The 26,023-nt window shown below is 38.4% G+C and overlaps 1 protein-coding gene across 1 annotated transcript in view; it reads right to left on the reverse strand.

The window, feature by feature from the left end:
* The window catches only part of CNTNAP2 (contactin associated protein like 2), a 2,649,987-nt gene that overhangs the window by 239,652 nt on the left and 2,384,312 nt on the right, over positions 1-26,023 (reverse strand). Inside the window, exons 17-18 of the mRNA XM_027856858.1 lie at positions 22,700-22,918; positions 4,401-4,637 (exon numbers count right to left, since the gene is read on the reverse strand). Coding sequence (XP_027712659.1) covers positions 4,401-4,637; positions 22,700-22,918 — 456 coding nt within the window. The remainder of the gene's footprint in view (positions 1-4,400; positions 4,638-22,699; positions 22,919-26,023) is intronic.

A 26,023-nucleotide genomic window follows, 5' to 3' on the forward strand; every position in this document is an offset into this window, starting at 1 on the left:
TATTAACTGGCCTTTCATTAGAGCCTATGCCCAATCTCCAGATTCTCTGTTACCCTTAACCTAGCTTAGCCCTCCATTGTGTTACCCCACTATGGCCCCTGGCCACTTCCCTTAATCTTTAATCCTATCTAAACTCTACTCTCCCTTGGCCACTTGGTCCAGGTCCTTGGCATTCTGTTACCTCAAGGTCACCCCAGCTTACTGGCCACTCCTATCCAGATCATCCTTAGACCCTTCCTCCAGTCACCCCAGACTACTTGGCCACTCCTAGATACCTCCCACAGTCTTTCTGTATATAAGGTCCATCTGGCCTCCATTAAGGTGCTCAGATTCTTAAGATCTGGCCGGCTTGCATTAGCAATACAAATGCTTAGATTCCTTAAGAGTCTGGCCAATATGGCAGATTCTTTAAATCTCACCCACCCCTGCCTGATGTTCTAATAAACCTTGTCTTTGGCTGAAAGAAGGCTTGGGTCAAATTCATTTGGGCTGAACCTGTGTGTCATGATTTGGATCCCAGCACCCTTAAATCCCTAAACCTCAACAATGGGACTGAGATTTGAACTCAAGTCTCTTGATTTTTTAGGCAAATTAGGTCAACAAGTATTTATTAAGTGCCTGTGATGTGCCAGGCTCAGGGCTCATCTAATGGTCTTTCTTTCGTATTACCCTCTTGGTAGCATGGTCCTTGCTGCATAATAAATCCTTGTTAGTCATCATGGAAACCTTCCTGATGAGAAAAGAACAAAGGAATCAAATACTAGAGAACAGAGAGATTCCTTTAGCAATAGGAAGAAAGAACAAGCCTCTTAGAGCAGGTTGGAACACTCAGACCAGGCTTAGTTTCAACGGATCATTGAAGGAGTCTTTTTTCCTAGACTGGTCTGCTATCCACAGAAATAATAAGCAGTGAGACCATTTTTAAGGACAACTTACTGTAAAAAGATCGTCAAAAAGACCTAGAATGAATTTCATAGATTCATACGATCTTGGAAGAAGAAAGGTCAAATTTACAGCTGTAAGTGCACACAAAACTCCCAAGTGCCACTTGAACTAGATTAAAATGTAATTGGGAAATGCTTAACAAAGTAAATAAAACTATAACAGAGATAATGTTAATTTGTGGTTTTCTAATTCAACATATGGCTTGTAGGGATCTATTTCTATTTGAATGTGACACCACTGCACTACACCCACCCATACCTGAGCAGAATATGCTTTCTAAGGTCCATGACAAATGGTTATCCAACTTTTCCACTGATGGGCAACTTATGGTGCCACCAAATGGACAGTTTCTCTTTTGGATAGCTTTAATGATTATTTCCCCCTATATTCCCTATATTAAGCCCAAATTTTCCCTCTTCAACTTTAAATCATTGGTCCCAGTTCTTAATTCTGGTGCTAAGCAAATCTAACCTCTCTTGTATATAACAGCCTTTTAGTTACTGGAAGACAACTATCATGTCTTCTCTAAGTCTTTTCTCCTCTTGCCTAAATATTCCCAGTGCCTTCAATATATCTTCTTGCCATATAGAATTTGTCCTATTGTCAATAACTAGAGTGACTGTTCTTGCAGCCTGAGCCAGCACTGGTATTGGTGAAGAATGAGAATGAGTAGAGATGAGTGGCCTGGGAGATGACTAGAGAAAACACCAAGATGGTAGCTGAAACTCTTTGGAGAGCCCCAAATGACCACCATGATGGTGCTCCTTGCCTTGATGAAAGACTCCAAGGCTCTTTGCCTTGGTTCAAGTGTTGTTACTTTCAATTGCTACCTACCCTTTTGTCTGGGGGCTTACTGCTGTTTTCCTGAGTCAGCAGTTATCTTTACCTGAGACCTTAGAGTATCCACAAATACATTTCTGCTAAGTTTTGCATTTTTTTTCCTAATAGGATCAGACTCAAACTCATCTTGCTCAAAAATGACTTAAAAAGGGTATTTAGATGTATATTGGATAAGCTCTTTGAACCAATGGGGAAAGGAATTGAAGCAAACCTGATTTACTTTTATATTTAACACTGATGCAAGCTTAAGGCTAGATGTCCCTGCCTTGGCATTTAGGTGCAATATTTATTAACCCTCAGGCATTTTGTAGGAACCTCTGTATTTAACCTAAATCTCTAGAAATAAACAGGACTGTGATTTTCTTTAAATTGGTACTTATGTAGTGGAGTCTTTAAAGCATTAGTGTTTACGTGATTGCTTTCAGACATTACTTTGGCAATAGAATGACTACAGTGAAATTAGCATCAAGCACAATGAATGGTAATTGTAAGACTGTCATTTCTACAAGTACAAAATTAATGTAACCCACAAGCCCATCCCAATTGTGTGCCACAAGGAAAGCACAGAATTCCTGTTGTTTGGAAGAGAATGATACTCTATAATAATACCCTTAATGTGAGATCATCTTCTTCAATGGATTCCTTTCCCACTTCTGTTACTGTTTTGTACTTTTCTTTCATCCCCATCTAACATCATTTGTATTACCATATTAAAAGCAATGCCAAATGTAGCCTGGATGTATAGAGGATATTTTCCAACAATGCATTCCTCTCTGGGTGGCATTGCATAAGACTAATGCTACTATAAACAACTCTTCATGTATTCATCATGGCACAGTCTCTATGAATGGGGTGTTTATGTAAAGCTTCTTATTAAGAGATGCAACAATTATTCACTGAGGACTTTACCCAAAAGCTTTACATTCCTTTACAAAGTAAACCGGGATTTAACTCATAAATCAGGAAAGTGGAAACTCTCCCTCTTTGCCTTCTCTTTTTAATTCTAATTTTAGGTACAGGAAAATTTAGCAATCAATAAGTTACATGAATTTTCCAGCTCATATACTAATACAGGGTTTATGAAAGGATTATACTTTGGGGTCTCTAAAGTCAACTGTAACAACAACAACCATTTTTCAAGTGCCTGTTGTGAATTGAGAATTGCACTAAATGCAAAAATTAGGTAATCCATGGTTCCTGCCCTAAATGGGGGATAACACCAGTGCAGAGAGATACAATACCTAACATTATAGGACAAGTGCATTTAGAGGAGGTGCAAAACAGTCTCCTGTGGTCTGAAGGGGAAGATCATGGCTGCCTAGGGGAGAAGAGATAGGAGGTGATGTGTGTTAGTCATTAAGGAACAAATTCAATAAGTCTGGAGTGAGGAGAAGGAGGGGAATGAAGGGAATCTATGTAGAGTAAAGAATGTATGTAAAGATGAGCAGATGTGCACACAGTGTGTGTTTGTGGGCCTGGAGTACAGATAGAAGATGTATGAGATAAGACTGGAAAGAGAGGGTAGTGCCATATTTTATAAAGCCTTGAATGTCAGAAAAAGGAGTCTGAATTTTACTCCATAGGCATTTGGGAACCACTGAAGATTTTTGACAAACTGAGTAATATTACCAGATTGATGCAAGAAAAAAAAGATTATCCTACAAATGGTATGAAGGATGGAATGGAAAAGTGAGAGAATATAATATATAGTCAAAGGAAATCTTTATTAGGAAACTAGGGGACCATTCAGAATCAGTCTGCCTGACTATTTCCAGAGAACCTGGATTTTCTACCTGGTCAGGGTCTCTTAGAAGTCCAGTCATTTAGCTAAGAATGTATGTTTTCACTTACAAGACCTCAGCATTCTCAAGAGCAGACCTAATGAGGTACTCTTAAGGAGTTAGACTAACCCCATACTCCTCATAGCCCAGAAACATTAAAGACACACATGAACACGTGTTTTACTACTAACTCAGGTCAAAGAGCTACTGTAAGACTAGCAACAACCACAATAATAACTACAACAGATATTTAAGAATGTTTGAAGGTGCTGTACCCAGATTATCTCATTGAATCCTCACAACAACATTGTTAAGCAGGTGTTGTTATCATTGCCATTTTGAGAGATTGTAACTGCCCAGGACATCTTTGAAGTATCTGAGGTGGGATTCCAACCTAGCTTTTCCTGACTCCAAAGCCAGAATTCTATTCACTTCATCACCATGCTGCATCTTTGTTGTCCTGACCCCCCTCCCCCACCTCAGTGACATGCCAGAGTCAGGCTTAAAGCCATCTTTTGGATGTCAATCATTGTACCATTCACCATCAGGGTGAGAACCAGCTATTTAGTTTGTGATATTCAAGTCAATTGTCTAGTAGAATGTGAGAGAAATTGAATATAATTATTTCCTTTATGAGGATTACTAAGTAATAAAGATGACGAAGAAGTTAACTTCATGTCTATTATAGTAGTGGGATCTTGAGCATCATTCTTTTCCAGGTAAAGTCCTCTCTGTGACTGGCTAACCCTATTTCACCAAACGGGTGATTTGGGCCTATGAAGAGGAACAATAGCGAACATGGAAAAACAGCAACAGCAACTAGTCCCATCTTACCTTTTATGCAAAATGGTCCATCATAGGCAGTCTTGGAGCAATCACAGGAATAACCATTGTACTTCTCCACACATTTGCCTCCATTTTCACAGTACATTCCATAGCTGGTGCAATGGCCTGAGCACCCAGGTTTCACTCCTAGAGTGACTTTTGCTCTTTCTTCCAAATCAAGAGTTACCCCATTCATCCTGAGGGAGCGAATACAACCTAGAAATCCCCTCTGGCCTCCTGCAGCACCTGAGAGACAACAGGAGAGAGACCTGATTTAATGAGCTTCATTTATTGTCCCTGTCCTCACAGAGCTAATCATGCCTTGAACAACTGTGGTAGAAGATAAATTGAGAATGTTAAGAGAATCCTAGCATTCTTACTTTCAAGTTGGTCCTGTCAAAATCTACTAAGCTGAAGCTTTTCCCCCTTAGGCTGTGGCACCTAATTAAAAAAAAAGGCCCACTTTTGAGAGGCAGCCGGATTTGCAGCTGAAATAAAATATTTGGAGATATCCAGACATTTTATAAGCTGTTTTGGATGTCAAGTCTGGTTTCCTGTAGGAAGGTGGATGAAAAAAAATCCCTGTGTGTCTTTGCTCTTTAATCTTAGGCATTCAATCCCATTGCACAATCTACTAAAAGAAAAATAAAAAGGCAGAGAGACATGAATATATTAGCATAGTTAACAAGTCAATTAGTCAGGAGGCAAAAACGTACTAGAAACCAGACTGGATATCTGGATACTTGCCTCAGAAACCTCCTTCTTCTGATTCTACATTAAAGTATCTTGTCCTTCATCCAAATTTACAATTTTAAGTAGAAGAAAGCTAACTGCATTACATTTCTTATTAGTTAAGGTTAGGCTTTCTAACTTGGAGTCAAAAATTTGTAGAACAAAGAATGAGTATAATAGATCTATAAAGTTGGGTGATATAATGATGATGATGCAAGCATAAAAGAGTGAAAAGAGTTCTGGTTTTGAAGAAAGAGAACCTAGGTCAAATCTCAACTCTATTGCTTACTACCCATTTGACCTCGGGCATATTACTTATTTTTCTCTGGGCCTCAGTTTCCTCATCTATAAAAAGAGGGGATAGGAAAAGATGATCCTTTGTTTTTACTAGCTCTAAATCTTTGAGCTTGATCCATAATTTCATTGGTATGAGGAATTCATGGTGTTAAAGTCAATAGCAATGGAGATAAACAATTTGTCTCTATACAGTCTAAGGGAGATACCTAGGGCTTTGAAAAGTAAAATGATTTACTCAGGGTCACATAGTGTATACCAGAGACAGGGCTTAAACTCAGGTATTTCTGATTGTTATGCCAGACCTTTAGCTACCATACCATGATTCCTTTCTATGATGTTGCAGAGTGATTTTCTGAGCATGGAAGAGGTAACATGTCAGTGAAAATTTCATAGAACAAGTCATGTCAATTTCGATATAATCTTTAACATAACTGAAGCTATCATCCTGGATCTGCCACTTACAATGACCCTGGGCAAATCACTTAACCTCTCTAGGCCTCAGTAGCATGATAGGATTGGATGAGATGACATTTCAGGTGCCTTCCAGCTATAAATCTATGATCCTATGAAATTATTAGCATTTCTAAGAAAGCCATCATATATTTTTACCTGGCCCCATAGCTAAGCTCAAAGACATGATGCCTGAACTGTGGGAGAAAAGATATGTAAATAGCTAGATGGAGAAAGAGTGGTGGGGAGAGAAATAGGACTAGAGGGAGAGAGAAAGATAGAGAAGGTAAAGAAGGGAAGAAGAGAGGGAGGGAATGGATGGAAAAGGAAGGAAAGGAGGGAGAAGGAAAAGGGACAGTAAGAGATGGGAGAGAGATTCTAGAAGTAATGTGTATGTGTAAAAGACAACATATAGCATCTATTTTCTGGAATTAATCTTAACTCAGCTCCAGTTAAAATTAGGTCCTGGGCATTGTGATAAGGCTCCAAATAAAAAGGACAGAGTGAAAAAAGAATTGTACAGGATCCTCTACTATATGAGCTTCCCAGAAATAGTTTCTTCAGGCTAGAGGAATCTAGAGGAATTTGTCTTCAAGTATGAGAGTGAATTTGGTTTGGAAAGGGATTACTGTAAAGGTCTGTGTGAGCCTGGGCAAGTTAAAATTGACCAGGTTGGGTGATTTGCTGTTATTTCAAGTATTTCAAGAGTGTCATGTGCTCCAGACTTCTGGTAGAGCTAATTTCTTTAAAAAAATAAACAACTAAAACTTTTATAAAACTAAAACTTTTATAATAAATATATATAATAAATCTTGTCACTGTGTACCTATTAGAAAAGGACAACTAATGGGGTAGCTAGGTGATGCAGTGAATAGAGCACTGGACCTGGACTTAGGAGGACATGCCTTCAAATCCACCCTCAGAATGATAAATTTAGCTGGGTCTTTGTCTTTCAGAGCTTGAGCAGTTTGTTTTCCTTGTAATGGATATACTTGGCCTTGTTTGCCCTTTAGTCACTGAGTAATGCATAAAATTTGGTTACTCTTCATAACGGCATTTCTATATTTTTCTGAAGTCTCTACTTATAAAAAGCAGTCCAGATCAGTTACAGTTTCTCACCCTCCCTCCCTTGGTGGCCTCCCACAATTTAGTTTCATTGTCTGATATAAGGGAGATTTCATTTAAAGATGTTTAATTACCTTGAATGGGTGTGATGTTTCTGTCTGATAGCTATCCAAAGCTGTCAATATCTTCAAATTAGTCTTAAAAAAAACTCTCTACATGATCTGAAGAAGCTATTTTCTTTTGTCAGAGGGGTCTGAAGTGTGTGGGAGAATTATATGCCTGTGTTGGACACATCAGGGAGCCTTTGCCCAAGCTAAGCTGTTAGATAGCCTTAGGGAAACTCTGGAGTGATAAACTTATAGTTGCAAAAACACAATATTGGACATTAGGACTGTAAAACAAAATAGTCGTTGAAAAATTTTCCCCATGCTGTTGTGTCTTCACAAGGCTAACACCATTTGGAAAAAAATTAACCATCTACTTCTAAAGGTATTATCCCCCAACTGGGCTTTTGTTGTTTCTGGTCTCTCATCAACAATAGGTCCCAGCCAGACCAAAAAAATTGGATTTGATTGGAGTGGGAATGGGACAGGAAAAAGGGCTAAGAAGGAAAGAAAAGCTCAGAACAGAAATAAATGTTGATTTCAAACTGTGACTTGCAGGTAGAATAGAAAGGGTAGCTCTGATAGTCCAGAGAACAAGGATAAGGCAATATGGTAGCTTTTTAAGGTCAAAGGGTAAAGCTAGTAAATTGCTCAATGCCTCTCAATCTCAAAAGGAATTTTCTAAACCCCTACTCATTCCCTCAGAACTTGATGGCGAAGCAAACACAGATTGATTTTCAAAAGAAACTTTTGAAATTTGAAAATAAAAGCAGAGAAACAAGTTTTTATTTTGTTTTGTTTTGCTTGTAGTTAAAAAGGGGCTCTATGAAATTTTTGTTTAGATTATTGGCATTTCAAATGGGGGGGGCAATAGGTGATAACTGCCTCTGATGATCCTAGGCAAGGGTGTGCTATGAGCACAGTTACCACCAAACATACTAAGTCTCACTGTTCCTTTTTCCTGCTACCTTGCTCCATCTGAAGGCCTTTTCATATTTATGTGCCTCTCTGTCCTTGTGTATTTCTGTTCTCTTTGTCCATATGCATGTATAGATTGCTCTCAGTGTTTTTCTGCATGTACATCTCTGGCTGGGTCTTTATCTTTCTACATCACTGGGTATGTATCTAACTATCTCTTTGTCCTTTTCTGAGTGTTTCTCTTAGTCTTTCCTTCTGTTCATAACCCACTTGCTAGGATTCTCCCTCTCAGTGATTTTTATTTACTTTGTATAAACTTTACGTTTATTTATCAATGTACTTATAAGTGTACCCCAGTAGACTGTAAGCTTATTGCCAGCAAGGATTGTTTCAGGTTTTATCTTTTAATCCTCAATGTTTGATACAGATTTTTATCTCTCTTGAAAGGCAGAAGGCATGCTGCATTGTCAAATGCTCCAGAGTCATGACTGGTTATTTTCAACATGCATTTATTAAATGCCTACTATATGCCAGATGCTGAGGATATCAAGACAAAACCAAAACAATTGTCATATATGAGGAACTTCTTTGTCCTGAGGGAACAAATCCTGGCTCTACCAGTTGGGGAGACACTACTTGCAAAACCTGGGGTAAGCTACTCTTTGGACCTCTGTTTCCTCAACTATAAAATGAGGGGGTTGGAATATGAGGTTCCTTCCAGTTCTAACTCTATCATCCTAAATACACAGAGAAGGCATGTAATATATGCTTACTGAATTGAATTGTGTCTTTATTATCTCTGTCATCTTTCTTCCTTTTCTTCCATCCTTCTTTTCTCCCCATACTTAAAAAAATTCTTTATCAGAGAATTGAAGTGTATTTCTTAGTTGTTGATTTTGTCAAACATTGTTTTGTTATTTGATTTTAATTTTAAAAATAGAGAAGTAGAATAATTAGTGTTTCTTTTTTTTAAATAAAAGTGAACTGAACTAAGTGGCTATTTTTTAAAAAAAATGCAGGAGGCCTTTGACAGAAAAAAATGCTTGCCACCACTGCCCTAGTTGACATAAAGAAAAATTCTGACAGGAAGATGCTCACTATATTCAATTGAGAATGATTTTAATGTATCATAGTTAAAATTACATGGTTAATTGATTATGTTCAATTTTTCATTTTGTGTATTACATGAATCTGCTAGAGTAACCAGTGTCAAAAATTCAAATTTTGGATCCTCACATAAAAAATAGCAAACAGGGTCACATAACCTTTTATTAGTTGCAACAAGTACAAAAAAAACCCCAAGACATTTTCAATACAGTACCCCCTATACTAGGAGTTGCCTGAGTAGTAATTGTATCTATGAAAAGTGTATGAGATGAAAAGCTGAACTTAATTTGTAAAATTAATGATCTTATGACTTGACATTCAAGTATCGCAATTAAAAATAATTACAAAAACATTGTGGTTATCTATAATGAATGACATCATAGCCAATTATTACAGAGGGTTCAGAAAACAAAATAAAAACAGCAGGTATTAAATTTAAGGGATCAATAAAGGGAAGCATAATAAACAAGAATTGTGCTAGAGTAATAAATCTTTCTTGCTCTGAGGGATCCTAAGCTTCTAACAGTCTTCTTAGTTGTTGCTTATTTTTTCCAGTCTTTATTAAAGGAATTTTGCCTCATTCATTCATTTATTCATTCATTCAATAATTTTTTTTTAAAAAATTGGACTTAATCACCACTCTTTGTAAAGAACTGTGGGAATTGGTCATTGAAATCACAGCAAAAAGACTCAAGGTAACGATTAATGTTATATATATTGGGAGTGAACTGAAAATTTTACTAAAGTTCTAACTTCAGTAACTTAATCTAGGTTAAACCTTGATTCAGGAGAGTCCTCAATCTCTGGAAGAAAAATGCAAGGAGGAGACTGACTTGCACAAATTCAGGGCAGATTTGTAAGGAGACTGAAATAGATTGACTAATGATGCCCCAATAAATCCAAGAACAGAAAGCACCACGTGAAATGCATTTCACATACAAAGAGTGCTGAGTTGGACTTCCCAGAAGTCCAATTTCTTGGACTGAATTTCTCCAGATAGTATATCCTGATTTTTGGTGAGTTTATCTTCATTTCTGCATGGTATTTCTCTTTGCCTCAGCATACAGTACAGGAAGGATTTGTGAATTCCAAGCAAACAGACTAGCCTCAAAGTAATTAATTATGTAGGCTGGCCCCTTCTTGTTGCCTGTGGAGTCTTCCACTCCAGCTAAGAACAATTTACTGAGACACTAGACAGCACTTTGCCACTGCTTAGGGTAAAAGGCTGTGTGGATAACAAAGCAGCCCTCACAATTTTGGAGTCAGTTCTTCCATACTATGAAGGAATGTGGGAAAATGTGGTGGGAAAATCAAATCAGATGCTGAGTTCCTTGAGGGCAGGGTCTTATTTATCTCTGTAATCCCCAACACAGGGCATTGCTCTGTGAAACTGGATACAAACAGCTAAGCAATGTTGCCTAATTTTTGTAATATACATATTCAGAGCAACATTACAAATGAAATAAAATGAACTCCAAAACATACCCTTACTAATTTTATACAATACCTACAAAATATTTCCTTTGTCAAATGTAATTACAGCAACTTAGGGAATCACCTTCCACAGGTCTGATTTGCTGAGAAGTTTCTTTGAAGCTGCATTAGAGTTGCTTTCTTCTAGTACCTTGGACAGCACTGTTGTATGTATGTGTCTCTAGGTCTGAAGGAGACAGACTGGCAATTAGCCTATAATTAGGTTTGCTTTGGCTATTCATGACACACCTTGAGCTGCTAGAAAAAAAAGCCTTTTCCATTTTTCCTTTATAGGCCCTGAGTCTTTTTCTAATTTTAGCTCTACTATACTCCTAACCTTGTTACAATTTGATTCTGTCTTTTTTTTTTCCTGTCATATTCCTTAGAATTCCTGGGTATGGATTGCCTCTGCAGCTGATGGCAGGGCTCTAAGCTACAGATATAGATTTGGGAGTCATCAGTGGAGAAGGGATTGTTGAAACATAAGGATGAATTATCTGAAGGAAGGAGATTAGAGACAGAAGATCTTAGAACTGAGGACACATATCAAGGGGGCAGAAAGAGGAAGAAAAGCTATTGGAGAAGTACTAAGAACTGTAGGAGGAGAATAAAAATCACATACTTGCATGGAAGTCAAAAGAAGATAGAATCTCAGGGAGGCCAATAGAGTCGAATGCTATAGGCAGGTCATGGAAAAAGGATACTGAGAAAAAAGCCTTTGAATTTGGTGATCACAAATCAGCTTTAAAAGTCTTCTATCAGTGGAATGGTAGGGAAGAAGACTGATTGCAGGAGGTTAAGGACTAGGTGGTGAGAAAACAGACACAGTAGATATATTAATAATAACTCACAGTTGTGTGATTTTCTCCAGTTTGCAAAGCTCTTTAAGTGCAATAACCTTGTGAGGTGGGTAAGTAGAATAGATAAGCATGGAGTAAAGCAAAGAGTTTGGCAGCAAAAGAGAGGAAGGAGAGAATGATTGTATCTTGGTCAGGCAAAAGAATCAAGTACATTTTTTGGTTTTACATAAGCAAAACTCTTGTATTTTTGAAGTCATATTGTAAAGGGATAGTATAGAGGGAAAAATTAAAGGCCTTGGGCAACTATGTGGGAGCAAAATCTCTTTAGAATCAGGAGGCAATGTAGACATTGAGTACACACCAAGGGTTTAGCAAAAATGAAGAGATACTGGAGGGAAAGATGAAGAGACAGAATAAATTTTTTTTTTTGCATTGTGTCTTGAATCTAAGACTGGTTGAATTGAGAGTTAATCAACCAATAAACATTTATTAAGCAAGGGCAGCTAGGTAGTGCAGTGGATAGCTTGCTGGGCCTGGAATCAGGAAGACCTGAGTTCAAATCTGACCTCAGACATTTACTAACTCTGTGACCCTGGACAAGTCACTTATACTGTGTGCCTCAGTTCCCTCAACTGTAAAATGAGTTGAAGAAGGAAATGTCAAACCACTCCACTAACTTTGCCAAGAAAACCCCAAATAGGGTCATGAAGAGTCAAACATGAACATGAACAACAAAATATCACATAAAAGTAGGGTTCCATGCAATCTTTTGGATACATCAAAAGGAAGGTTTTGGCACCACAAATGCCTTTCCAATGATTTGTATCAATCACATAGGCTAATTCTGAATAGTTTTCATTATATTCTTTTACTATGTGAGAGTTTCTAGTTTTGATTATAGATCAGCTTAGGCCTATTGTGGAATAAAAGATTCATTTTCACAGGAAAATTTTTAAAATGACTTGGCCAACTAAAGAAAACTATTTTCTTTATGACAATCTCCACCCATTCAATGCATCAAAGTGTCTTAAAGACATCATCTTACAAGAACCAAAGGTTTACATGCTAGAGAGGTAAGGATATCTGGTAGGTCCAGATTTTTCTAGAAGGTCTGGATTTAAACATCTTTTTGTATAGACAAAGGAAAGGCACAAATCTAAGCGCAACTTAGATTAAACTAGTTTTAATATCCAGACAATATCTTCTTGGGTAAAGGAATATACAATTTACAGAAAAAGAGGAGAGAGAGGGTATTGGACTTCAAGTCATAGGAAAATGGCAATTTCAAAATGGAAGTAACTCATATGGTCTCTACACTCAAACTAAATGGCTAAAATTTTACTTTACAAATGAATTGAAAAATTGCTTTCTAGATTTATTTGAAGGTAAGTTTTGCATAGAACAATGTCTTCTATATAGACAATTCAGAAAACTGTTGCAACTGGAGCTCATTCAGATCTGTAGCTGAAATGTACACTCCATGGTGGCCCAGTCAGTACTCATACCCATGGGTGCAACTCAGGAATGACTATTTCCATAGGGTTAAAAAAAAATCTAACACCTTCAAAATCTAGATGTAAACACACTCTGACTTGAAAACAGGTAAGCATTTATGGATTTGAGAAAGGAGTGTCTTATAGGAGAAAACTATGTATATTCGTGGGCTCCACCTCCCTCAAGGGGGCTGTGAAAAGAGCACTTTGTGAACTCTTAGGTGCTACAGAATCATGAACTCTTTGCTATTTTTAAAATTTATTTCAACTCCAGTGGCTCCCTATCACCTCTAGGATCATGCACAAAATACTCTTTTGGGCATTTCAAGCCCTTCACAATCTAATTTAACTTTCCAGTCTTATATGTTACTAATCTTTACAAACTGTCCAATCCATCCAAGCTGTGCTTCTTGATGTGTCTCCCTCACACCTGGTAATTTATCTTCTATTTCTTAATCTCTGTGGTGCTGCTTGTCCTCAATGCTTGTAACGCACTTCCAACTTGCCTCTTCTTATCCCCAGTTCACTTCAAAACTCAGTTTAAGGGTCACCTCCTGCAACAAGCCTTTCCTGATCCACCTTCTCCCCCTCCAGGTATGTGTCTGCCTCCCCCCCCAAATACCATGAATTCATTTTCTATATACTTACGTGTACACAAATCTTCGACAAAATGTAGGCTTTTTGAGGACAGGACATGTTCCATTTTTGTCTGTATATCTCAGATACTTAGCACAAGTCCTAACACAGGATTTATATTTAATAAATGCTTGTTCACTGGATATGTCAGATCATTATTCAAGCTTACTATGTGCAAAACACTGGGCAGAAAAATCAGGAGTCAGAAATCATCTCAAGTTAGTGAAAAGTTTATTGATCATCACATGCAGTAGCCAGGATGCATATACATAGGCTGAATACATGTCTGGAGATAGCCCATGCAAGGGACTATAAAATTCCCTCTAAATTACTCCCACTTTCATATCCTTCAGTATAAAAAAGCAAGAACAAGAAATGGTTCCTGCCCTCAAGGAGTTTAAAGTCTAAGAACTGGATTTAGGTCTTGGGCATACCACTTACTAGCTGAGTAACTTTGGGAAAATCTTTTCAATTTCTTTGAATCTCAGTTTTTCAGTTGTGAAATAATGGAAGTATTAGAGGAAGGGAAGACAATGTTATGTGCCTATTATGTGCCGGCTACTGTGCTAAGCTTTATACTTTCTAACATTAAAATTCCATTATTTCTAGGAAAGAAATCTTTGATTTTTTTTAAAAATTACTTCTATTTAAACCATGTATGTTGAAAATGCCTAAGTTTAAGATAAGCAGCTCTAATTTTGTAAACAGTTTATTGATTTTGTTGAGTTGTTAAATGACAAAATTGTTGAGTTGTAAGAAAGCAAAGGAAGGGGAGGGGTTAAGAGCATCCCTCTCCTAAGGGTGAAAGCAATTCTTTGGTAGTTGGTCTTGGAGAAGAAACAGGAGATTTTAATTGGGAGGCTGAGTGGCAGACACTGAAAGGGAAAACAATCAAGTTGTCAGTTGAGGTGCCAGATTTTGTAGGGGAAAAATCCCCAAAGCAAAGAATTATTAAAAGATAGGACCCAAGGGACCCAAGGAGTATGGGAGGAGAGGGAGATCAGCAGAGGTACTGCATGAGACTGAGAGGACTTACTGAGGTTTACACAGTCAAGAGTGAGAGTACACACAGCTTACCATATGATATTTATATTTTTTGCTCTCCATAGTTTTGCTCATCTAGAATACTTAATAACTCCAAATACCGAAGAAAAGCAGCGTATGTTACAAATTGGTCATGGGAGTGGCTAGGCATCCTCATTCACTCCCTCTGATTGATTGGTATTTGATTATTGATGGTAAACTTTGACAGAGAATGTAAGAGGAAGCAGGCAGGGAAAAGGGTTACTTTCCCATTCACCTGGAGCCCATGAACCAAGCTTAGACAGAGGGGCTCTTGCTTTGGTACCAGTAGCACTGAGAAGGATGTTTGTGCAGAGACACGTGTGAAGCGTGGGTTCTCATATAATCTTAGCTTGTGAGAAGCCCATTTCTTGCTGTTTACCTGCATTCAATCTTCATTTTATCCTGTGCTATAGAGTTTAAAAAAAATCCCAAAGGAAATCAAGCAGTATTCAAACTGAGAAAAGGATTTAGGAATGAGTTTCATGAACACAAGAAAAAAAATGTAGATGGTTTGAGAATAGAATAGTCGCTTAATAAAAGGCAGTGCTGGAATTTTGCTTTGGAGAAGTAGATGAGGGAAAAAAAAAGAAGTGGACTTAGACCTAACATTTCACCCTGTATTAACTCCCAACTCTCAAAAAAAATTCTTAAAGGCTTTGGCGTATTTTGTTCCCCTTCTTTCGATAAATGCCCCAGGCCTATATCAGCGTTACCATTGTAATGCTGGAGATTTGCTGCAAGGCCCTCATGCAGGGAGCCAAATTCCAGTGGGGAGGTGTTTCATTTTTTATTTTCAGCTTGGCTATTCTGATAGCGCAGTCACTCACCTGGGAGTCAGTACACAGGAAATGGAAAACAGAATACAAACACTTTCTTTCTGTTTCTAATCAGAGGATGTGGGACTGCATGCCCTCATTCCAAACTTGTTCAGCTATTAGAAGTTGCTATTTCATTGTTACACAGAGCTGGGTGAATTTCACATCCAGAGAGTCCCGTTTTTATCCTCTTGCATACAAATGCCTAAATTTCTCATTCCCTCTGTCATTTGACATGGTAATGGCAGGCGTCCATTCCCTCTTTTGGAATGCCGTGTACAGGAGGAACAGCTGACCAAACAGAGAGAGGACTAGTGTGCTTGGCAGGCCTCCTTCTCCTACACAGTCTCTAGCCAAGCTTGGCCTCAGAGAGAAGCCACAATAATTATTCAAGTATGCATTTGCTCTCCTTCCTTACCTGTGCTTGGTATAAAACTTCTCTAGCACCGCTTTAGGTGGGGCAGCTGAGTGACGTAGTAGATAGAGTGCCAAGCCTGGAGTCAAGAGGACTCATCTTGCTGAGTTCAAATCCAGCCTCAGACACTTGCTAACTGTGTGACCTTGGGCAAGGCACTTAACCCTATTTACCTCAGTTTCCTCGTCAGTAAAATGAACTAGAAAAGGAAATGACAAACCATTCCAGTATCTCTGCCAAGAAAAACCCTAAAAGGGGGTCACGAAGAATTGGACCTGACTAAACAACAAGCAAGCTTCTTTTAGAGCACAATTCAGTGGCCATCTTAGGACTTTCCCAATCCTCCTCCCATTTTCACTCTCTTAGTTATTATTACTCTTTCCTTTTTGAAATTAGGGTATATTATTCTGAATTCTCTTAAAATAATAGATAGCACCTAAGTAGACCTTTAAGGTTTTCAAAACACTTGAAAAATAGTCTCATTTTATCCTTGATAATGCTCAGTCAAAAGGTGCCCATTACCCCCATTATGTAGATGAGGAAACCGAGACAGAGAGGTTAAGTGGCTTGGGCTTGCCCAGAGTCACACAGCTAGTAAGAGTCTGAGGCCAAAAATGAACTTAGATCTTCCTGACTCCAGGCCCAGTGCTATCTATCTGCTGAGCCACCTCCTAGCTGTCTATTTTTTTTTAAGCAAATGAGAAGTCAGGTGGTAATAGCAGACATAGAACCAGACTTGAAGTCAGAATAAAATTGGCTGTGCGACCCTGACAAGGCACTCAATCTCTTAATCCTTCAAGCAATTCTCTAAGACTATAACTTGAAGAGAATGTTTCCATCTGCAGAATTAGAGAACATATCCTCTTCTGAGAGTTCCTTACATTGATGTAATCACAGATTCAATCCTCAAGCCATCAGTCAGTCACTCAGTCAACAAGCATTTATTAAGGGTTTATTATGCACCAGGCATTTTGCTAAACTCTGAGGATACAGAAAAAGGCATAACAGAGCTCCTGCTGTAAAGGAGCTCTCATTCAAATTCAGAAGTCATGTAAATAAGTAGGTATTTATGCTATGTATTCCCTTAGCAGAACACAAGTCTTTTGAGGTCAGGGGTTGTTGTGGTTTGGTTTTCTTATCCCTGGCACAGTGTCTGGCACTTTGTAGGCATCTAATAAATGTTGGTTGATTTAAACTTAATTTTCTTCTCAGGCCATCCGAGGATCTTGAGTTACCAGGAGTACCCTAGCCCTAGGACAAATCTTGCCTCTGAAATTGGAGAAATAAGGGCACCAGATGCCATCAGGTGTCAAAAATAAAAGATCTTGCCTTAGATGAAGATAACTCCCTCTTTACTTTGGAAATAAACCAGGCAGAAAAATGAGTAAAGCCACTTTAGACACTGAGAGTTTCAGATAGAATATTAACCCAACTAAGCAGATCTGAGGCTCTAAGGATAACAGCTTCCAAAATGACTTCAGATGCAGTCAGGGAACCTATCTCCTTTTTGAAGGAGGGACCTAGTGGATTATAGTCCTTGCTCACTGTATTTGATTTGCTGCCTCTGCCTGTCTTGACCCCTTCTCTTCTGCCTTTCATTGCCCCTGATCCTGTGCTGTCTGCTTTGACTCATGCCCAGCCTGCCTCCCATTAGTGCCCACACCTGCTGCCTGTATTGTCATGTCCTGGACCAATAGCCTGGGTCCCCAGCTGGGATTCCAGAAGCTGGGTTCTCAACAGCCATCCTAGTCCTCTCTCACAGTCCTATCACTGGCACTGTTGTTGCCAATACTCTGAGCTCCCTGAGATACTTTACAACCAAAAGGGGCTTCAGCTGAATACAGCATGTTATCAGCCTCATTTATGTGATGACCATGGGCATGCCTGCTGCTCGCTAGCGCTTTAAAGAAATCTGGTCCATGGCTGCCTACATAAGATGTGAGCCCCAGCACCTGGACCATGACTAGGGAAAGCTGTGTGATGGCCAAGTTACTGCCAGGCCATCCAGGGAACCAGTCATATGCTAGCTGCTTATTATAGGACAGAACACAGAAAAGTCCTGAGTGTAGCTCTAGATAAATACCAGTAATCATTTTCTCCTTGTGGCTTTTTAAAATTTCTCTGTTACTTTCTCCTCTGTTAAGTCAGAGTTGTAGAACTGAATTCCCACTGCTTGCCATGACTCCAAGCCATCCCCCTTGTAATGATTTCTTCTTGCTGCCTTTAAGATTCTATGTAGCTTGCACTCCTTTTTCCTTCTTTTATTAGGCTTTTTTCAGAAGGAGTGACTGATACCTTATCAGTAGCAGTGTCTTGTGGTTAGATACTATGGTACCTGTGGCACATACGTGGAACCCCTGGACAATGATTTTGAAGGACATTCTTGGTAACAGTGCACCTTCCTCTAGTGACTGATGGCTAAAACCATCCACTTTCAGATCAGCTAATCGAGAAATATAAATAAAAGAGGCACCATGTTGGAGAGGTGGTATGGGTATGACAATTTAGAGAGAAAAGAAGAGAGAAAGAGAAGCAAGGGAACAAAGGTATAAGCAGAAAGGATGCATGAACCTCTGCCTCATTTAATTTAAAAGTGCAAAATGTCTGGAATGATAGGGACCTTAAAGATGACCCCTGTCCAGACTCCTCATGTTACAGATGAAGAAACTGGCTGCCTAAGAGTGACTTTTTTTAGGCCTTCAATTCCCACCCAGAAGTTAAGTGTCCTGCTGTAGGTCACACAGTGGCAGAGCATGGATTAGACTCTGTCTCCTGATTCCAAGTCCAATGGTTTGTGACAGCTAGCTTTTGTGTAACTGGATTTCACAGTTCAGGGAACTGCTTGACAAGTAGGGCTGATTCTCCCTGGGACCAGCCTCCTGTAGGCTATTACTGCTGTAGAAAAATTTGGAGAAGCCCTCTTAGGAGAAGATGTCCAGTCAGGCCATCATAATACCGAAACATAAGCTATTAGGAAGTTAAAAGCTAGGAGCTCAGACTTACTATGAAAAAGAAAAAAAAAAAAAAGGAAGAGAGCAATCATAGTGACTACACTAAGCTTAATTACATCCAACCTGTTTGCACAAGGATAAATACTGCATCCTCAAGGGCACTCATTTCTGAAAAGGTCACCTGACCTTTTATTTATAGATGATCTTCAGTCTCCCAGCAATACAAGGGCTATTTGGTAAACCTTTTACTACTTGTTTGATGAGGGCTGGGGGTAGGTCCCTATGTAAGAAAGATTCCTTTGGCTTCATCTCTAATTTAAAATTTTAGAGAGTTGCCTGAGGCAAAGAGAAGTTACATGACTTGTCCATGGCCACTCAGCTGACATGTACCAGAAGCAGAACCTGAACTCAGGTCCTTCTGACTTCTGATAGCAGCACTGCTGTTATACGGTACTGCTGTGGATACTATTGGTACTAGTCAATCTTTTTAAAACCTTCCAAGTGCAATACTTGAGGAGTATTTTAGCTTAGTCCATCCAGTAATGGTCCTATACCCTGTTCCTTATGTGTCTCTTTCTCATTTGATCTCAAAAGCCAGCAGAAGATATGCTCCTTGAAAACAGGGATTTTTTTTTCACTTCTGTCTTAGAATCCCTAGTGCCCAGTATATAGTAGGAACTTAATAAATGCTTGTCGGACTGAAGGAAAAGCCTCTTTAAATATGCAGTGACTATGAATTTCAAAGTTTTATCTCTATTCCCCCCAAAGGAAGCACAAATATATGTACATATGTACACACACAATACACACACATACATACACACACACACCCACACATATACACACGTGTCTGGAGATGGTTGGCTTACTAGCCACCAGAGTTTGAGGAAAAGATTCCTAAAACAATATGAACTCTGAGCAAGTAAAACAAAACAAAACAAAACAAAAATAATCCCAGAAAATAGAGAATGAAGCATTCCTCTCTACTCTCAGTAGAAACATAGAGGGACAATTCAGGCAGAATGTTATGTACATTATTATACATGGTCACAGCATCATGTGTTTTATCAATTTTTTTCTTGGCTAGTGGGAGGATTTAAACAGAATGGGGAAGGGAGAGAGTTTTTTGTTCCCTCAGAAATGACTGTGATACAAAACCAAAAAGCTTTGGATAAAAAGAAACAAGTATTCCTAAAGACATTCTATTCCATGTGTTATAAAATCCTACACTAGGAAAGAAACTTTTTGATTATTGATGAAGTATCTTGGGCCTCATTTCCATTGCAGCTATTTGTCTCCTAAAGAATCAGAGAATCACAAAACTGGGAGAAAACCTCAAAGGGTTAATTCTTTAATTCACAGAAATATCCGTATCTAACTCACCCATATGAGAGAAGAAATTGCTTTCTGTAGTTTTGAAGACATTTGCATTGCCTAAGTGATAGAAGTGATACTATTTTTCTGTTACTTACCCAAATACAGCTGGCTGTAAAGCTCTAGGCATGTGTGACTTTCTGTAGGTGCCTTTCTAGATTTAGAGTACTCTCTGGCATAAGATACCTTTCTAGTAATCTAGAACCCTAAATGGTTAATTTAGACATGAGTTCTATGCAAATTTGGATAGCAAGAGCCAGTTACCCCACAGTGAGCTGACTGTTGACTGCTGATGTCCTGGGTCTGTAGGTCTAAGAGGCTACCATTTTAAACATGGTAACCATGGATCAGAAGGGCTCTAGATCATTACTGCAGCTATAATCCCTGTTATCCCAGGCTCTATAGTCAGTTCTCACTTTACATAAATTCACATTATGCAAATGTTCCTTTACATAAAGAATTCTGAAAGAAATCTTCAATCCAAAAAAAAAAAATAAAACAAAACAAAACAAAAAGAGCATGCTGTGGAGGAGTTGATTACATCTCAGGAAGAAGAACTGTTGAATGAGAATCTGATTGAGTTGCTAGTTGCAAAGATTGCAGAAGAAAAGGAAGCTTCAGGACCCATGGTCGAACCAAAAAGGTTCACAATGAAGCAGTTGGCAGAAGCATTTAATCATTTGAGTGAATTTTTTTCTGGTATTGAAAATATGGATCCAAATATTTCAAAATTTTTAAGAGTTCAAAGACTAGCCGATGATATTATTGCTTGCTAACATCAGATATGCAATGAAAAAAAGAAAGCCACTGTCCATACATTTCTTGATGGCTTTATAAAATATGCTGCACAGTCAACCAGCAGTGATAAAGGCTAGATGAAGTGGGTAAGGAAGGGGCAACATACTGCACATTTATGTTATCATTACTCTACATACTTTATTGTAAATTTTACCTTTCATTGCATAATTCTGTTTATTATTGTGATACAGTATTTACTATATCTGCATTTGAGTATACTTTATGACTTGTCTAATGGTATTATTTTGTGTATACCTTTGTTATATAGGCTAAGTGAAGTGGGTGGGTAAGGGTAAATTTGCATTATGTAAAAATTGTTTTATGTAGAGGCCTGCGGAATGGTCCACTTATGTAAAACAAGAACTATCTGTACTGGAGTTTGTCCATTGAGCACACAACCTTCTATTTCCTTATTTTATAAAATCAACAAAGGGTCTGAAGTTTGAGTGGTTCAGGAACTTTTCTGTGTTAATGGGTGGGAGAGAATTACAGCTAGAAACCAATTAAAATCTGGTGGTATTTGATGGACAAGATTCATTCAGGAAGGGCAGCTGTGGATGGGTTCTGATCTATATTGTTGGAGGGATAAACAACGTGGATAAAATCTCAGAATTTCATGCAGTGGACTGAGACAGTAAAATTTTACAGTAAGCCCAGTCAAGCTTCAGTGGCAAAACATCTGGGAATCTCAGGGTGGTTCTACAAGTATTCACCAGAGTGTCTCAAACGTCCATCGTTTCCATTCAATAGACAACTACTTATTTCCTAAAAGATTCTTACTCTGGAAAGCAAACTTGAAGAATCACTGTACTTGGAAATAGATTTTGACTGGTCTCATTTTATACTGATTTGGAAAATGTTAAATGAGACTCTGAATTGGGGAATACTCACCCATACAAACAAAAGCATTGGTATCTGAGCTTAACCTATGTGGCTGACTCTAGTCCTCTGGGAGTTTGATGTTTATTAAGGTTGCCCACATTTGCAGTTTTATTTGCATTTATTATCCAACATATAGCCTTTTTGGTCATCCAATGAAATAAAGTAAAAAGAAATAAAAAGCCTTTTATTACTTATCAACTCTAGTGAGGGATGGGCAAACACATGTGTTTCTGTTTATTTCCAAGAGGAGGAAGCATAGTTTTCAATTCAAATGAATTCAACACATTTATAAAGCACCTACTGCAAGGTACATTTTTGTTTGGCATTGAGAGCTTATTGAATAGCATTCAGATATATACAAAGCATATTTTTTTCCCACACAGCTCTGCGAAGGCTACAATACAAGGTGGCAAGTGATTGTGGATAGAAGGCTGGATTCAGGAAGACTTTGGTTCAAATTCTGCTTCTGCTGACGGGGATAATAAAGCCTATAGTACATATCTTGTGGTGTTAGGAAGCTCACATGAGAGGTTAAACATGTAAAGCACATGAAGCATCCTTCAAGGGGCTACATAAATACCCGTTATTATTATTCCCATTTTACATATACAAAAATTGAGGCTTTTATATATGTAAACAGAGAGGGACTTGCCCACTATCATAATGATAGTAAATTAAAAAGATGGATCTGAATGCAGGTCTCCTGATTCCAAGCCAGGAGTGCTTCCCACTGCACAAATATTACAGCTATTTGTCTCCTAAAGGATCAGAGAATCACAGAATTGGGAGAAAACCTCAAACGGTTAACTCCCCAATTCACAGAAATATCTGTATCTATATTACCCATATGAGAGAAGCAATTGTCTCTTGTAGTTTTGAAGCTATTTGCATAGACTAGGGTGATAGGAGTGATATTACTTTCCTGTTACTTACCCACATACAGCTGACTGTAAAGCTCTAGGCGTGTGTGACCTTCTGTAGGTGCCTTTTGCACTTGCTGTGGCAGCTGGTCCACCTGCAGACTTGCTTGCTTGACGTTTCTCTCAGCAATGACCCGGTGCCACTGGTCATCATTGAGTGGAGAGGGAGACCTAACAACAATCTCCACTGGCCCATTTCCAACATCAAAGGAGAAGGACACTTCTGTAGCAGCTGGAATAGCAGACAGAGAGGAAGGAAGGTGAATATTGATGCTCATATACTTCACACAGAAGAGATTTCTCAATAAAGAGATAATGACAGACTGAAAGCACAAACCTGCCACTTGTTGTGAAGTTTTAAAATTATTAGTAGCCATTTGGGGGCCTGTATGTCATGAGTTGGAATCTGAGCATTGCTCTGTATTGATTCCTTAGCCCAGTTATAAGAACTCAGATGATTTTATCAGTCAATAAGCAGCCTGAATGGCTCCAGAGAATCAGACTCTCATGTTTAGCAAAAGCTTTAAATATCCTTTTTAGGTCCAGGGAGAATCTGTTTCATTACCCCATAGATCTAAGATAGGGAGGGCAAGTCAGGCAGGAGGAGTGAAGATATAACTTTACACTTGGGTGTCATCTTCCTTGGGGTTTCATCTCATGGTTTTTATGAATCACTTTTGCACACTCCACCCTTTCCCCCACTCCCAGGATAACGGCTTTAAGAAAAATTCACAGATGGAAGCAATTTGAAGTCTTGTAATTTTTTTTTTCCCCTGAGCTAACTAAAGCTGGTATTTCATGCAGGTGAATGTTATCATACTTTGATCTTTTCCTGTATTTTAGACATCTATCCTTCCCTTGTATCAGGATGCTATCCAATTACTGGTACTTAATTAAAGCCCTTCTGGTACCTCTTTGCACTGAATGAATATCAGAGGCCATGAAAAAAATTTTTCCACAGCTTTTTAATTATAACACAATTGTCTGAATCTCTGTGTTAGGGGGTAAGGGGTTGAGAGAGAGAAAGAGTATGGGCTTATGTAACCATTTGATTACATGACCAGTGTGGATTTCTGTAGAAGATTTGACAATGCCTCTTTCCATAATCACATATAACCAATAGGACTTATAACATAGAGTTTATATAACCAACAGGTTAACAATATCACCATAAAACCAATAGGACCTCAACATTGAACTTTCTAAAGGGGGCATAGTTGAGGTAGAGTCAGAGAACTATCAGTTCAATTCATCATTTCCTTCCCAAACCTGTCCTCCCATCTAACTTCCTTGTTTATATTGATAGTAATGCATTTCTTTCAGTCTGCCAGGATGAGGACCCTGAAATCTCTTTCTTTCTTCACAATTCCCCACCTTTAATTCATTGTCAAAAATTCTTGCCTATTTTACATTTATTCTGTCTATCTATCTATCTATCTATCTGTCCATCTATCTATCTATCTATCCATCCATCCATCCATCCATGTTAGAAGACTTGGGTTTCAGTTCTGGTTATCAGTAGTTCTGTGGCTTTGGAGAAGTTATTTTATATTATAAAAAAATTCAGGACCCCCCAGACCAGATGATCTTTAAGTTCCTTTCAGCTCCAAATCCAATGGTCCAAGAAAGCTGTTATCAGTCATTCACGTTAGTTTTTAAGGTTAGCTAGCAAAAGGTTGGCCATCTTGGAGAGCTATGGTTTCCCTCTGGGTCAGAAGAAAAAAAAAAGGTTTAAGGGACAGAGTACTTGGAGATGGTGAGCCTTATTAGTCATCAAAGGTAGGATCCTGGGTGACCTAGTTGCCACCAAGTTGAATGGCATCAAACTGCAGAATGATAGCCAGCTCCATGAAACTTTTGAATATCAATAGCAAGTTGACTATTGGGGGCTACTCCTTTCTTCTCTCTTGCCTTGTTTTTTCTTGTCCATCCTCCCTGTGGTCTCAAAATGTGCCAGTATCAGGCTTTGGCTCACCTTGAGTACCTTGTCCTAGATTTGCTGGTATTTCCACACTGAACTCTACCACTTATAGTTGTGACTCCCTCCTGAGTTTACACATGGGCTTACAGCCACTTACTTCCCTAGGAGTTTGGGGATAATATAGGAGATAAGGTAAATTGAGCTAGCCTGAGTCTTAAATTTCAATATGCTTAATTCTACCTAAAGTGAGACAGTCAGCAAGCATTAAATACCCACTAGGTACCAGCCACTGTCCTAAGTGCTGGGGACAGAAAGAAGGGTAAAATTCATAGCTATTGAGGAGCCTATAGTCTAATAGGAGGAGATAATACATGAATACCTATGTTCAAAGAAACCATATACAGGATAAACTGGAGATGATCAGAGGGAAAGCACTCCCATTAAGGGGAATCTGGAAAGGCTTCTTGCAGAAGGTGGGATTTTATCAAAGACTTGAAGGAAGCTCTAATGTTTTATTTGAAGATCGTAGGGTTTTAGAGGTGGAACGTATTAGAGTCCCTTTATTTAGTTCACCCCCTTATTTTACAGAAAAGGAAACTGAGGCCAAGTGAAAACCTGATTTTATATCTCCAAAGGCAATATTTTTTCTAGTATACTATGTATATCTCCACATTTCTGTAGGACTTATTAATTAGAAATTATTAATTAAAATTAATTATTAATTAAAATCTAATTATTTAATTAGAAAAAGGTATGATTTTCTGTAGAGTTGAAGGACACTTGCTCAGCAGGGTAATGGCTAAAATTCTTATTTGTTTGGTTTGAAGGTGGTTGTATAAACAGGTGGCCAGAGACCAATTCTACTGTTTCATCTTGGCTCTCTCTCAACTGGAATACTCAATTTTCATCATATTTTTTCTCCTCCCCAACTTTAACCACACTGTACTCTATGTTTCAATATTCTAATGAATACCAACCATTACCTCTAAAAACTCATGCCTTGTGGCCTTGAAAGCAGATAATGGGACTATTACTTTGTAGATTTCAGATGTATAGGTAACTTTCACTTATTTCATCTTAATCTTTATGCTCTTCTCTTTAGTGCTGCCAAAGCAGTCATAAACATTGTCTTTTTTATTAATGACAGTATTCTTTGGAGACTGGCCAAAAACCATTAAGCAATTAAGGACTGACAAATTTTCCTAATCTCCCTTAGCCTTGGTGAATTTTTTCCAACAATAAAGATATGATGATCTGGAAAAGGTGTGCAAGTCTGTGAAAGAACACTTATGATGATGACTTGTACTTCTCAACATATGTCCTTCCCTAAATGTCATCTAATTGAGAGGCAATGTGGCACAGTAGAGAGACTATTGGCCTTGAAGTCAGAAGATCTCAGTTTGAGTCTGCTTCTTC

Source organism: Vombatus ursinus, unplaced genomic scaffold, assembly GCF_900497805.2.
Source record: "Vombatus ursinus unplaced genomic scaffold, bare-nosed wombat genome assembly UNPS02011649.1, whole genome shotgun sequence".
NCBI lineage: Eukaryota > Metazoa > Chordata > Mammalia > Diprotodontia > Vombatidae > Vombatus > Vombatus ursinus.